The 13108-nt window shown below is 44.2% G+C and overlaps 1 protein-coding gene across 4 annotated transcripts in view; it reads left to right on the top strand.

Annotated features, from left to right (window-relative positions):
- Positions 1-13108, top strand: part of b4galnt4a (beta-1,4-N-acetyl-galactosaminyl transferase 4a) — a 121453-nt gene that overhangs the window by 82153 nt on the left and 26192 nt on the right. For all 4 annotated transcript variants that reach the window (XM_047333534.1, XM_035642108.2, XM_047333535.1 and 1 more), the window contains one exon: positions 4579-4646. In XM_047333534.1, the coding sequence (XP_047189490.1) occupies positions 4579-4646 (68 nt within the window). The remainder of the gene's footprint in view (positions 1-4578; positions 4647-13108) is intronic.

Here is a 13108-nt window from a genome sequence, read left to right as displayed (position 1 = left end):
TGTTGTATACAATTTTCACTGATAGGCTCTAATTTTGTATTTATTTAGTATGTTAGTACTATTTTAGTAGCCAGAGACCTTTGGCCTTTAATTGAATTCATTTCTCACTGAGGAAATTTCATTATAGCGAGAGAAAAAAACATGTGTACCTAAAAGCATTAATAAATGTGTCTGTTCCATTCAACTGTGTCAGTGTGCCACCATGTACAATACCCGGGTCATATCACTGACTCAGTTAAATGGAATGTGGCCATTATTCCTATGAGAAGGATGCTATAACCCTGCATCAAATTTCTTCTCTCATGCGTATGAGTAGCATGAATGCAATACTTCATTGCCCATGGCATGCATGTACGTCTTCATGTTTTCGAACACATGCAAAAGAAAAAAAACAAGTGTGTGCAGTGATTTCCTGTGGGTTAAACTTCAGGTGGATTTTGAAAAACCACACTGAAAGGGAGACGGAATGAGATGAAGAAAGCAGCCAGTTCTATCACAGGTCAGTTGTTTCCTCTATTACTTCTCTCTTCTCATATGGAGAGGGGGGAAAAAGAGAGTGTCGGAGAAACAGAGTTTATAGAAAAGAGAGGAATATCTGCTGTATTTCTTGACCCTGCTTTGTGTTTCACCGCTCAGAGTCGGCAGGGCCACTGGCCATCTGCAAATGAGTTCTATCAAGGTAGTGTGAGGTTCACACGGGGGCACGGTGTGTTTGTGTGCGACAGTGAAGAAAATAGAGGGGGGGGGGGGGGGGGGGGGGGGTTTCATTAGAGAGGTTGGTGTATGTCTGGGCTCAATGTCTGCTTCATGTTTAAGAAATTGAATCTTCAGGTCCCCTGCTTCATCTGAGACTTCTCTGAGGGGCTGAGTTTTCAAATGTGATACTGTGTGTGTGTGTGTGTGTGTGTGTGTGTGTGTGTGTGTGTGTGTGTGTGTGTGTGTGTGTGTGTGTGTGTGCGTGTACGTACGCTGATGGTTCAGTGGTTATTGTCATTGTCCATTACCCCCATGGAGGGTAAGGGTGTGTTAGACAGGGTTCAGGGTTAGGGCAAGTCGGTTGAGGATAAGAATCTATCACAATGACTCTCCCCATTTAGGGTTGTGTGTGTTTCAGTTATAGGCCACCTTTTGGGACAAATTTCTGACAAACAAAAAAAAAAGTGTCAATTGGGGACAAGAGCTGTGTTGTAAGTTTATGTGAAGTCCCCAAAGGAGACCAATGACAACATAGTGAGTGACTCATCATTCAGTGGGACTTTGGGGGATGTTGTGTCTGACTCTAAGACCACCCTGTGTGTGTGTCTGTCTGTATCTGTGTGTGTGTTTTTCATGTGCATGTGTACTATGAGAACATCTGCCACTTTCATTTTTCAGAGTTACCGCTAAGGTTTTGTCCTTGTGACAATGTCTTTGATCAGTGCATTCGTTTCACGTAGCTGATTAACCATCTGACAAGGAAGGAAAAAACAAAAAACAACCCTTTATTTCTGAGGGAGATTAACGTCTCTTGTGAAAAATTACATATTTTAAAATGTTTTTCCCACAAAAGACTGTTAATCATCCGGGGATTGTTTTAATTAATGACACATTCAAGTGTCGGAACTGGATAAATGTGAATTTCTTTTTTTTCAAATATTATGAATTGAAAATCTTAATAATTAAACAGTCTGACACATATTGTGCTTGTATAAGTAATCGCATGAGTCACAATAATCTGCACACATTGTGCCACATGTACTTTTCAACATCATTGATTTTCATGTCCTTTAAATTATAAAGTCAAGGTTTAGGTCACTTGAATTTCTCTTCTGTGTATAAAAGGCAATACCATTTTAAATAATATCCATATCAACCTGATATTAAGCTTTATGTTCACTTCACTTTTACTGTGGAAATTAATGAAATGTTCATGATTTATGCCTGTACACAGATTATTTTTTTCCTTATTTAAAAAAAAAAAGACTTACTGTCTTCAGAGTCGGCAGAAGATAAAAGATGAATATTTTTGCACTGCTGCCTCTTTTTTTTTTTTTTAGAAAGAGTAGAAAGCAATTCATTCTCAAGGAGAATATAAACATGCAAGTACAGCTAGACATTAGAGACATTTTAAAGTTTCTCATTTATATTCAGTGCAAAGTTATAAGCCCTGGATTTCTTCTTCTTTTTTCCCCCCCTCTGCTTTGAAAGATTTCAAAGTTCTGCTGAGGTGTCTGCTTCGTTCACCTCTGATTTGTCAAAGTTATTCAAGTTTCGGTGAAGGTGGCTTCCTTCTCCTGAGAAACCAACAGCGCTTTGCAAGCGACACAGATTTTATTTTAATGACGATTCTGCTGAGAGAGAGACGAGCTTAAATGAGATTCTACGGCACTTGTTTCTGCAGACTTCCAGGTTGAACCCTGATGAAAACGTAAAGGCGTCTAGGAGATAAATGCGTTAAATATCATTTTCATTTATTTATGTAGAAAACATGGTTTGCAGATCAACTTGCACACATGTACCGTCTTCCAAACAAGCATAGCAATAGAATAGGAGACCGCACAAAGTAAAGCATGGGGAGTGGCTGATGCAGATTATTAATATGTGCAGTACATGTGATTGAGATTTTTTCTGAGTTGATTAATCATCAATAGTCAAATTTTGCAGCAAACATGCATCTTAGACGTAGCAGCAACTAACAGAGGTTGTTTTTCCACTAACGCACAAAATCAGCCAACACACATGACGTTCAGGAGAGCGACATGAGTGGCTGGAGTAACAAACACATGGTTGTTGCTTGTCCACCATAAAGACCCATGTTGTCAGGAAGTGGATTGGACACTGTGACTGACTTCGTAGAGCCTCTGGGTCTCGTCGTGGACAGATGTTTAAGGCCGACTTGAACATAAGTGTCTGTGTTAATGGGTCTTGGGGAGTTGTATCGCGTATGTGGATTTTACAAAATGAGACTTCAGTGTCCAAACAGGATGCCCACTAGTAAGATTTAAAGTTAGGAAAAGTCTTTGCCCTTGATTGCTTTGGCTTCTGACAAATAGGCTTTGGAATGAGGGAAGCTCTCTTTTGAACATGGTCTGATGAGGGTTGGCCCACGTACGGTCTGAAAAAACAACAACATTTGTAGGTATCATTTTTGAATGTCTACTACTTCAATCATTTATGAAGTGTGAAACGCTCTCCTGTCAATATTCGGCAACGTCTGTCACTGGGAAAAAAAAAATCAGTTCTGAAGTTATTCCATATTTAAGCGGTTTGAAAGAAACGTTTTCATCTTTAATGCAAAACTTGGTCATATTAAACTGTGGGAGCCGAGGGAGCTTACTGTACTTTTTTCATTCCAGTGATTAAACTCCTACCTTTCATTCCCACTGTGTCGGAGGAGGAGGAGGAATAGATGTAAAGCCCATTTTGCCTGGCGTATACAGCGACAGCATGCCGCGCGCTTCAGAGCGAACGCACAGTGGCTCACATTGTGTCCTTCCTCCCGTCGAGCCGACCCGCTTCACAGAGACTCCAAAGGGTTTGGCGCTGCCAGGGGGCCCCGGTTGATTTTGGACTGACATAACTGAGTGTTTTTGAGTTGTTTTTTTCCCCTGTAGCGGCTCTCTTCACATGCCAGCAAACATGCTCTGAGGTGCCGCTGTATAATTTCCATCTCGCGCGCGTGTGTGTGTGTGTGTGTGTGTGTGTGTGTGTGTGTGTGTGTGTGTGTGTGTGTGTGTGTGTGTGTGTGTGTGTGTGTGTGTGTGTGTGTGTGTGTGTCATTATGCCGTAAGGTGTGTGTGTGTTACAGTGTGTGCCGCTCTGCAGTGAAAACACTGTGCTGCCCGGAGCGAGGATCGGCCGGCTATTTACGAGCTGAAAGGCTCTTGTGATCTGTCACTGCCGCCACACGCCACAATGTTTTCTGACCAGTTTCAAAATCCGTCGTGGGGCCAGCACAAACAAATAGAGGCATGCCCGCTGTGATCTTAGCCCCATTCTTTCATTGTGGATCGGCGGCAGCGGGGGGCCCTAATTAGTTGCGTTGGCTCCGCCGAGGAACTTAATGGGCACTGATTCGACTGCGGGTCTGAAACGGGAGGCCCAGGGTTCCCGGCGAGCCAGGTTCTTTGAGTCAGTGTTGGCAGAGAATGGCTCTTTCTCATTTTCTGCCTGCTTGTATCCATTAGCTCTCATCTGTTTGTTCACGTTGCCTATCAAAATGTGGCTCTCGATTGACACCCCCCCCCCGTTGCTTTGGGAATCCGTTATTTTGTTTTCCCGGTCAGTCCTCCATTTCTGCGTTATCATAAACCGGGTGAGTTTTTTTTCAGGATCTTGCCGCGTCCATTTTTCAGTCAGCCATCCCATTAAATAGTTGGTGCCCAAAAATCCGAAAGCTGCTGCTGCTTTTGGCCCGCTGCGGTGATTTCAAAGAAAGATGTTTCAGGCAAATACTCTCTAAGTGTGCCTCAACATTTCGTCTGCTGTTCTTTATCCCATGCTCTCTCTCACACATGTACTCTCTCTGTCTCTCTCCTTCTCTCTCTCTCTCTCTCACACCCTCTCTGATCCGTGTGTCTCCCGTCTTGTGTGTTGCAGCTGGGAACAGAGTGGACCGCTCCAGGCGAGTTCAGCAAGTTCAGGTCCCAGGCCTCCAAGTCTGTGCAGTAAGTACCTGTGACAACCACACACACATTTCTTTAATGGAGCCGCCAGCTCAGCCGAGTCTAAAACAAAGCCCCATTAACATCTCCCAGTGAGCCTGATGAATAAACACCTCCTCCGGAGCATCTGTTACCCCCCTTTTTCCAGCCAGGCAGTTCGAGGGCCGGTTTAGGAGCCGGTGTTTAATCTTGTACCGGTTCATTGTGTTTCGCCGCCAAAAGAACTGTCTCTCGGCCAGAGAAACTCTGTTCCAGAGTGGGACCAAGTCTGAAAGAAGGAACCGCTCACGTCAGGGGACGGGGTCGGGATCACCGTGATAGGCGCTCTAGCCCGTGTGAAAAGCAAACTGGTTCTTAGAAGGTTTCGCAACTCCGAACCAGCACCAACACTAGGTTCCCTTTGGTTGAAAAGGGGTGGCTGTGACTTGTGGCTGTGACTTGTTAAGTCTAAACTATCTCTAGTAGCCTACAACATTAATGCTTCATAAAGCTTTTACTGCTCACTTGAAGAAGGGATTTGATGACTTAAGTGTTCACTAGACTCTTTCACATGTTCTGTATGTGTCCATGAGTGCACATTAGCTTGAATGTGGTCTCACACTTTTGGACCCCACTGTATATATATATATATATGTTTCATTCAGCATAACACGATTGGCCCATCGGGTGTCAGAGTGTGGCGGATCAGACCAGTTGAAAGGCCTTCCCTGCTCTATAAATGCAGAATGAGAATCTGTCCAGTCCCGTCACATTCCACACATCTCTCCCCCCTAATTGCTCGGAGCAGCTTGCACATAAAGCAGCCTTTATTATGAGCACTGATCTGCAGCCAGTTTGTTTCTGAAGTCATTGTCGAGTCGATATGATTATTATTATGCAGCGAGAGAAGAGATCCTAAGAACAGTGCTTGCGTTCCTCTGGTTTCCCACGTATGCCTGATTAGATGATAGAAGCTGCAGAGTGCTGCCTTGAATTATTCTCACACACATGCAGGCAGGCACGCACACACGTACACACACACAGACAGTAATGCATTTGTAGTGAAGGTCCAGTTCACTTCTAAATGGTGCAATTTGGATGATAACACACAACAATGCAGAAAAACAAAACAAACGAGTACTTTCAGTTGTGGATCATGGATACAATTCAATTGTCGGACTGAGACAGTCTTATCATGGTTTTAATGATAAATGGCAAATACAACGGGTGAAAGGAGCTCTCTAGGTTTGGATGGGACAGTGTTGTTTAAATCGATAGCTTAGTATCAAGAATTCAAATATAATGTCAAGAAATATCACACAACATGACATCAGTGAACGCAAAATCACATGCAGACAATGACGTGTCCATGTGGCGTGCATCATGGGAAATTAAAAAGCCCAAAAAAAAAACATATGAAGGACATCATAATTCCATAAATTCCTAATAGTTTAGATCAAGGATGGCACTCAATAGAGGGGATACTTCATCCAAGGCCCAATTCTATTAAGCCGCACCAAATTACACACACAATATCTAATAATATATGTGTATATATAGATAGATAGATAGATAGGTAGAGGAATGAGACAAAGTGTAAATATTTCTGGTACATTTTACTGAAATACAACACATCCCGCTGGCCACTGCCAAATGTACTGTATGTGTCATGTTTCTTTTTTCATTTTAAGAGTTATCAATTAAAATAAACCAAATGGAATAGACTCCTGAATTTAGGCTCACAACTGCACAGTGATCAAAATATGAATAACATGTTCCTTTTGTAGTGTTAATCACTGCTGATTATTATAATAAATCAAATTGTCAAACTATATCAAACATGCTCACTATACATGCTCTATAGCCTCTGTTTTGATTAGCAGTTATTAATTTGACATTCATGTCAGATTCGGTCTGACTCGCTGCATTGTTCCCAGGTCCCATTATGTGTGAAGGTCTCGTTATGAATGTTTGTGTATCATGTGTCGTTTTGAGACGGATTATTACGATGTTCATTAAAAACCACACATCTGTTGCACATTCTGCCTTGTTTGCGGTGTGCACAGACACACACACATACACACACTTTATGTAACGCACGAAATGTAATCATGAATGACACAAAGGGCTGAACGCAGGCCGGGACCTATCGGCGAGTGTGTTTGTGTTTGCCCGTGCTCAGGATTAACCGGGCCTGGTTAACACAGCGGGCGCAACCAGACTTCAAGGGAGCGCAGAGAAATGACAAAAGATGAAGAGAGAAGGTTTTTCATTCTTCTTCTATTTTTCTCCTCCTGTCTGACAAGCGTCTTTCGTTCTCTGGCAAATAACAGGACAACAATAGAGCAATGGAGCGTGACGGCAGAATGTGGCAGGAACATTGAAAAGGTTGCGCGCCGGAGAACTTTGGTCGCGGCGCCGCGTGTTTTGTGATCAGTCGCTGCGTCTCTTTGTGTCGCGTGGTCGTCGGTTAACGCCTTCTTCTGGGTTTGCATAGAAACTTCGGGCGGGTTTCGCACAGTTGGCGCACGCTTCCGGAGAACATGTCGCAGAGAACACGCCTTGGCTGTCTGCTGCTCCCCACCGTGATCTGATACAGCAACACCTTACGCGCACATATGAACTGTTGCTCACTGCTTTACCTCAAAGTCTCTTAACATTCTCTACCTTGATGTGTGAAGTGAGTCATGATCCCGCCGTCAGGTCATGAAACATGCTGCACCGGAGGTGAAACGGTTTGGATGGGGCTAATAACGTGTCAATTTTGTTTTTTATCATCACACGCTTTAGGGGGAATTCGTCAAAGACGGCGTGAAAGTCTAGCTTAAGATAATAAGGCACAATCTGGTTTGATGTTTTCTGTGCGTGGGCGTGCACAAGAGAGTTTCAGAGTAAAAAGCTGTTGGGGTTTGGGGTTTTTTGCGCGCAAGCAAGTTCACGCCTCTGTGAATTAATGTGCATGTGTTTGTTAAGCACCGTGCCACTTCAAACTTCTCCTCGCGTCTAATGACTCTATTGAAACATCCAAGAGCAAAGGCAGTTTATTAGTCATTTTTTCCCCCTCGCACTCTGCGACATGCATCCCTTACACACCATTACACCCAACCTGTTTATGGCAGAGCTGACGGGCTCCTGAGCGCGGCGACTATGTGCAGTGCGGCAGGATTAATGGTCGTGCATTCATAAAATTACGTTCTTCAAATGAGATGGGATAGAATTAAAATGAGCAAATTAGCAGTGCAGAACAGGACATTATATCAACCCCCAAAAAGAGGTAATAATGATTTATCAGAGTGTGTGTGTGTGTGTGTGTGTGTGTGTGTGTGTGTGTGTGTGTGTGCGCAAAGGAATAATAATCAGTCATTTGACTGATTTCATCACCTGGTAATTTGAGGCATTTTTAAAGCCTGATAAAACAAAAGGAGTAAGTGAGCAAAGTGAAATGAATATTCTGGAATATTACACTCAATTTGTCGATGGAGAGCAACTGTGAAAATGATCAGTCATTGCACGCGAGGCTACGGCCCCTGGCAGCGCGATCCACTTGTGCAATTTGTTTTTGGAGCATTACGTTCAGGGCCATTTGAGCCTATTTACAGACTCCACTCTACCACAGTGAAGCTCTGCACAGAGCCTTCATCAGAGCTACACAGTTTTTAAAACAGCTCTCGCAGGTTATGTGCTTCTGTTTGTAGTTATTATTGTACCCGGGAACGGGAGGAAATGGGACGAAGCTGAGGTAAAATGGAGTGTGAGAAGAATGGGGTTGAATGAACGGAGAGCAGCCCAGAAAACATAATTGAACATATGAGGGGGGTTGTGGGTCGTTGTTGTTCTGGGGTGTTCCCCCCCCCCCCCCACGCTTTTGGACTGTGGTTATTTATACGTTGCGGTTCATTGGAGCTGACTGTAGTGGAGCTGAGTGAACAGTGACTAATGGCTGCTGCAGGGTTGAATCTTATTTTCAGGGAATGAAGCATATTGTTTTAGAGGGGTTCGCACGAAACACTTCACTCGTCCGCTGGAGGTCTCGACGCCGTGCAATCACAGGGGCTACTCCAACCAGCAAACACAAGCATGCACGCACACATACACACACACACACACACACACACAACGCAGAAAGCGACTTTTGCTCCTCGACTCTCCAAGGGTCCTTTTTTAGTTAGAGGACTAGGCTTAATTGCGTAATCGCCCTTTTGAGTAAAACGTGCGCCTCTCATCTACCCCGTACGGGGAAAAATGAGCCATTAAACCTGATCATGAAAGAACAACGATTCCATCCAAGTGTTGACTAAAACTGAAACTAAAAACAAGGTCGGTCTGTAGGTTTAAATACGTCCGTCTGTCAGTTGGCTCCGATCAGCGACGGCTCGGACTAGAGCAACTCCAAGGGTCGTCGACATAGGCCGCTCCAGTATTATCACTGTATGAAGCGAGCAATCTCTTGTCTTTATGTGGCTCACATTCCTCGAGGAACCGCTCATCGCATCGGCTTCACGCATGGCAAGTGTATTGATAGGTGCCCGAGGAAGTGCACAGTTACATTTGGTCAAGCGACGCGTTAAAATGTCAATGTTTATACATCAATACGCCTGCAGTCAGTGTGCCTTTAATAAACAATGTCACAAACGCTTACGGACCACAACCAAACTCCTTTTTTCACCGCCAAACGCTCAGCTCGATTGCACACGATGGGATGTTCTGGATGGGCACTGCACTAGTTTTGTATAAAAAAACAAGTATCGATACCATAACTTGAACTGCTCCTCCAAATTGAATAGTGGGGATGCATTTGCTCCTCCTGCTCCATTGCCCCCTCTGTCTACTCCCTCAGGTCCTTTGCCATGATGGCAGACACATTTGTGGACTGAACGTAAAAAGCTGTCAATGTCGAAGAGGGTAAAGGCTTTCTGTGTGTTGTTTCTGGTTAAAGACTTTGGTTCAGAGGCCTGTTCATTTCTTTACCGTTGGGGGCGGAGCCTTCCTTTTCGCTGGGATGTGTGAAAGTCTCTCCTAGGTGGCAATTTAAAAGATGCGATGACAGGATCGCTGGAACGGTAGAGGGAGATCTTGTACTCACACTCACCACCTGGTACGACCGCCTGGAGCTAATGACTCACACTGTTTAGTTTGTGTGTGTGTGTGTGTGTGTGTGTAGAGAGGAGAAACAGTTTTGCCAATGTTGGAAAAAAACCAAAAACCTTTAGGATGGAGAGTATTTGTATCTCTTGCCGTCTCGACTCTCTACAACTTTTTCTATCGGCTTATTTCTTTTGGCTTTTGCAAAAACACTTTCCTCAGTCCATTGTCGCTCCGTCTCGTTAATCACGTCCAGATTTATGTCAGCACATCATTAAATGAGATGTAGTACGGGACAGAAACAATGGAGGTTTGATATCACCATTGATAGCTCACCGGTCAGTCAACTAACTTGATCAATAGTTTTAGATCAAGTGCAAATATAAAACATACCATTGCTACCATTGTGTCACTTTAGAATTAATATCCTTGTGTGTTTTTTGACTGTTGGTCAGACAAAAAAAAAAAGAAGCAGATTGATGACGCCACTTTGGACTTTGCGATTCACTATTTCCTTGCATTTTACTGTCTGACTTATTAATCCATGTAGAGGGCGGGATAAGACTTATTGACAATGAAAGCGACTGTGAGCTGTTGTCCACAAAAGGGAACACCCAAGTTTTACTTGCAGAAATACACATTAAAACACTCAAATTGGACTGGAGCAAAGTAGGATGCACCACAAGCTACTCGTCTCTGATGCTCCTACAATCCGTTGGTGTGACTCTCTATAATTAAACAAATGCCTTCGTCAGGTTTGACGAAGTGTTCCTCTTTTATCCGTCTTAACCTTTTGTCTCCGGCTCCGCTCATACCTGTGAAGTGAGTGTTTGTCAGTGCTGTCACAGCAGCTTGACGAGTGACAACGGAGAGGAACCCGGATAACCCCGTCAACACCGTCTCCGCCGTCTGACACAGCCACCCGAGCCCCCGGGCTGTGTCGACAACACCGAGGAGATTGACATTTGCTAAAATTCCACAGACTGAACTGTGCTGAGTTGCACCTTGAGCAAGTCGCCTGTTAACGTCCGTTTGACGTCTCGCAACGCGCTCGGCGTCAAACATTTCGGAGTCGTTTCAGCAGCTAAGACCGGGATGGGATTGACAGCCAGTTTAAGATTAGTGGGAAATATTGCCATAAGGGGGGAAAAGCGGAAGTTAATTAAGTGATGTCTGCGTTTCTTCCGTTATTCAGCATTAATCTGCGTGTCTCTTCTGTAGATGAGTTTCCAAACGTGAGGGTTTGGTGTTCCAACAGCTTCACCTTCAGGCCAAAATGGCTTAAATTCAAAATGGCTGCTGCAGACCTTTAAAAAAATGGCGCGATGAGGTGGAAAGATGGAGGAGGATTCCAAGGTAATGTTTAATGCCGCAGCTGGCACTGTGAAAGACCCTTCAGACCGCAAGCTGCACACATTGAAGTGTACCCTCAATCTCCCACAGACGTATGGCCCTTGATGTAAAGTTTGTGCGCGCATGACTAATGCCTTTTTACTTTTTAATTCTTTTTTTTCTCTCTCTCTCTTAAATTCCTGCTTTTCATCTTTCTCTCCCTTTCTCACACACTTGCAAACGCCCGCCATCAGTTTTCACGCGGCTCAACAGAAACACCCCAAGATGCCAATAGCGGTCGGGCGGAGAAAGTTTGACGGCGCCGCTCCCCGCGGCAACAATGGGGGGGAAACCTCGCGAAGAATGACCAGTTATTTCAGCGCGGGATCTCTCGGTATCTATAATTGAATCACTTAAGCACCGCCGGCTATTAGCTGGCGAGGAGGCTCGAAACATTTTCGAGGGGGGGAAAGTGTCGAAACTCATGACATCGCAGGAATACTGATTCGAGCGCGGCCAGCCGAATGTTGCACCCCGTTTTATTTACAGGGTGAACTCACTCGTAGGTGAGCGCACGTCTGTGTGCTTTGTGTCGTCGTGTGCTCCTGATTGTGTTTGAGAGTAAATTCCAAACCGTAATGCCAATCTCGCTTGGCTCCGAGGTAATTGGTCGCTACACTGCAGCAGCTGAATTAGAGAGATGCTTTTATTTGCAGGCAAGCTGCAATGACTCCTGTCCCACTTTCTTCCCCTCGAGCCTTCACGCCGCCGTCTGTTTTTATGAGTGATGACAGCCCGCTGAGACACAAATCCATGTTTGTGTGTCCGCGTAGAGGCTTATGTTAAATCAAAAATGTCTGTGGGGTGTTGATGCACATTTCTCGAGCTGTCAAAGACTGTGGGAGCGGACGTCTGATTGGCAGTAATGCACGAGTATTACTGCCCAAACTGTGACACGGGGCCGCCTCTGGCCAAACGTGATCGGAGACAGTAATGATGTCCAAGGGTCGGCTCAGTCTCAAGAGGAGGCCTCTGCAGAACGGATATCGAAGCTGTCAAGATAGTGACTTGGGGGGGATAACCACGTATCGACACGTCCTGGACAAATAAGCGCATGGCAGCCCCCCGTGACGTCAGCCAGTGGTTTGTGAACTGTTATTTTGTAGCCTTGAGTTTTACGTCTTTGACCAGTGCCATCTTGTGTTTTGGAAACCAGAAGTTACTATATTTGGCGGAGCAGGCGGGTGAGCCTGACTGAGAGACCGTCAAGTTTGGCCATCTCAGTGGATGCGGGCCGACGCAGTTGGGTGACATTATTCCATATTTTTGTCAATAGAAACAAAAGTCCAAAACCTATTATCCTTATATAATATGCTATACTATTAGTTTAACATACCTATAGTATAGTTAAGTATGCACCACCCGAACCACTTGTCAGAGTCAGAATCCACAAACCTTTCTTTCAGCAGATTGGGTTGTCTCAGCCCCCAGGCCCATTGATAATAAATAATACTGAATATAGAAATTAGTGCCAGTTTTACTGCACCGTGACTGTACCATATGTTGAATTTGCTCAAAATAAAATGTAGTTCCCATGGGAACCTTCCAACAACTGCAAAAATACTGGCTGATTCATGTTTTTTAATAGATTTTCTCGACAATGGAAGTCTTAGAGGAATAAGATATATCAGGCTTTGGCAGTACAGACAATACTTGTTTCGCAGGATGAATTCTTTTGTGGTTTTCTTTCTCGTAATTAAAAAAAAAAACCCTGAATCTGGCATATTCTTCAGTCATTTCACCTTCTCTTTACCTCATGTGGTACTGTTTGACCTTGATGCAATGTAATAATTATACTTGGACCTTTCTCTGATGGAGACATCATATGTTTCTCTGTGTCTCACCTTGTCAGATGCTGATTTTTTGTCTGATTGTTTTTGCATTACATGTCAATGCATTCAGGCCAGGAAGAGAGTGTCAGGGGGTGTTAGCACCAAATCAAAGTGAGAAAAAGATTAAGTTGACGAGCAATATGGCTTTAATATTAGATAATTACATATGAGGGAAAAGGA

This window comes from Scophthalmus maximus, chromosome 7, assembly GCF_022379125.1.
Source record: "Scophthalmus maximus strain ysfricsl-2021 chromosome 7, ASM2237912v1, whole genome shotgun sequence".
Classification (NCBI taxonomy): domain Eukaryota; kingdom Metazoa; phylum Chordata; class Actinopteri; order Pleuronectiformes; family Scophthalmidae; genus Scophthalmus; species Scophthalmus maximus.
The sequence above is the reverse complement of the archived record's forward strand: the minus strand, read 5'-3'. Positions and strand labels throughout refer to the sequence as shown.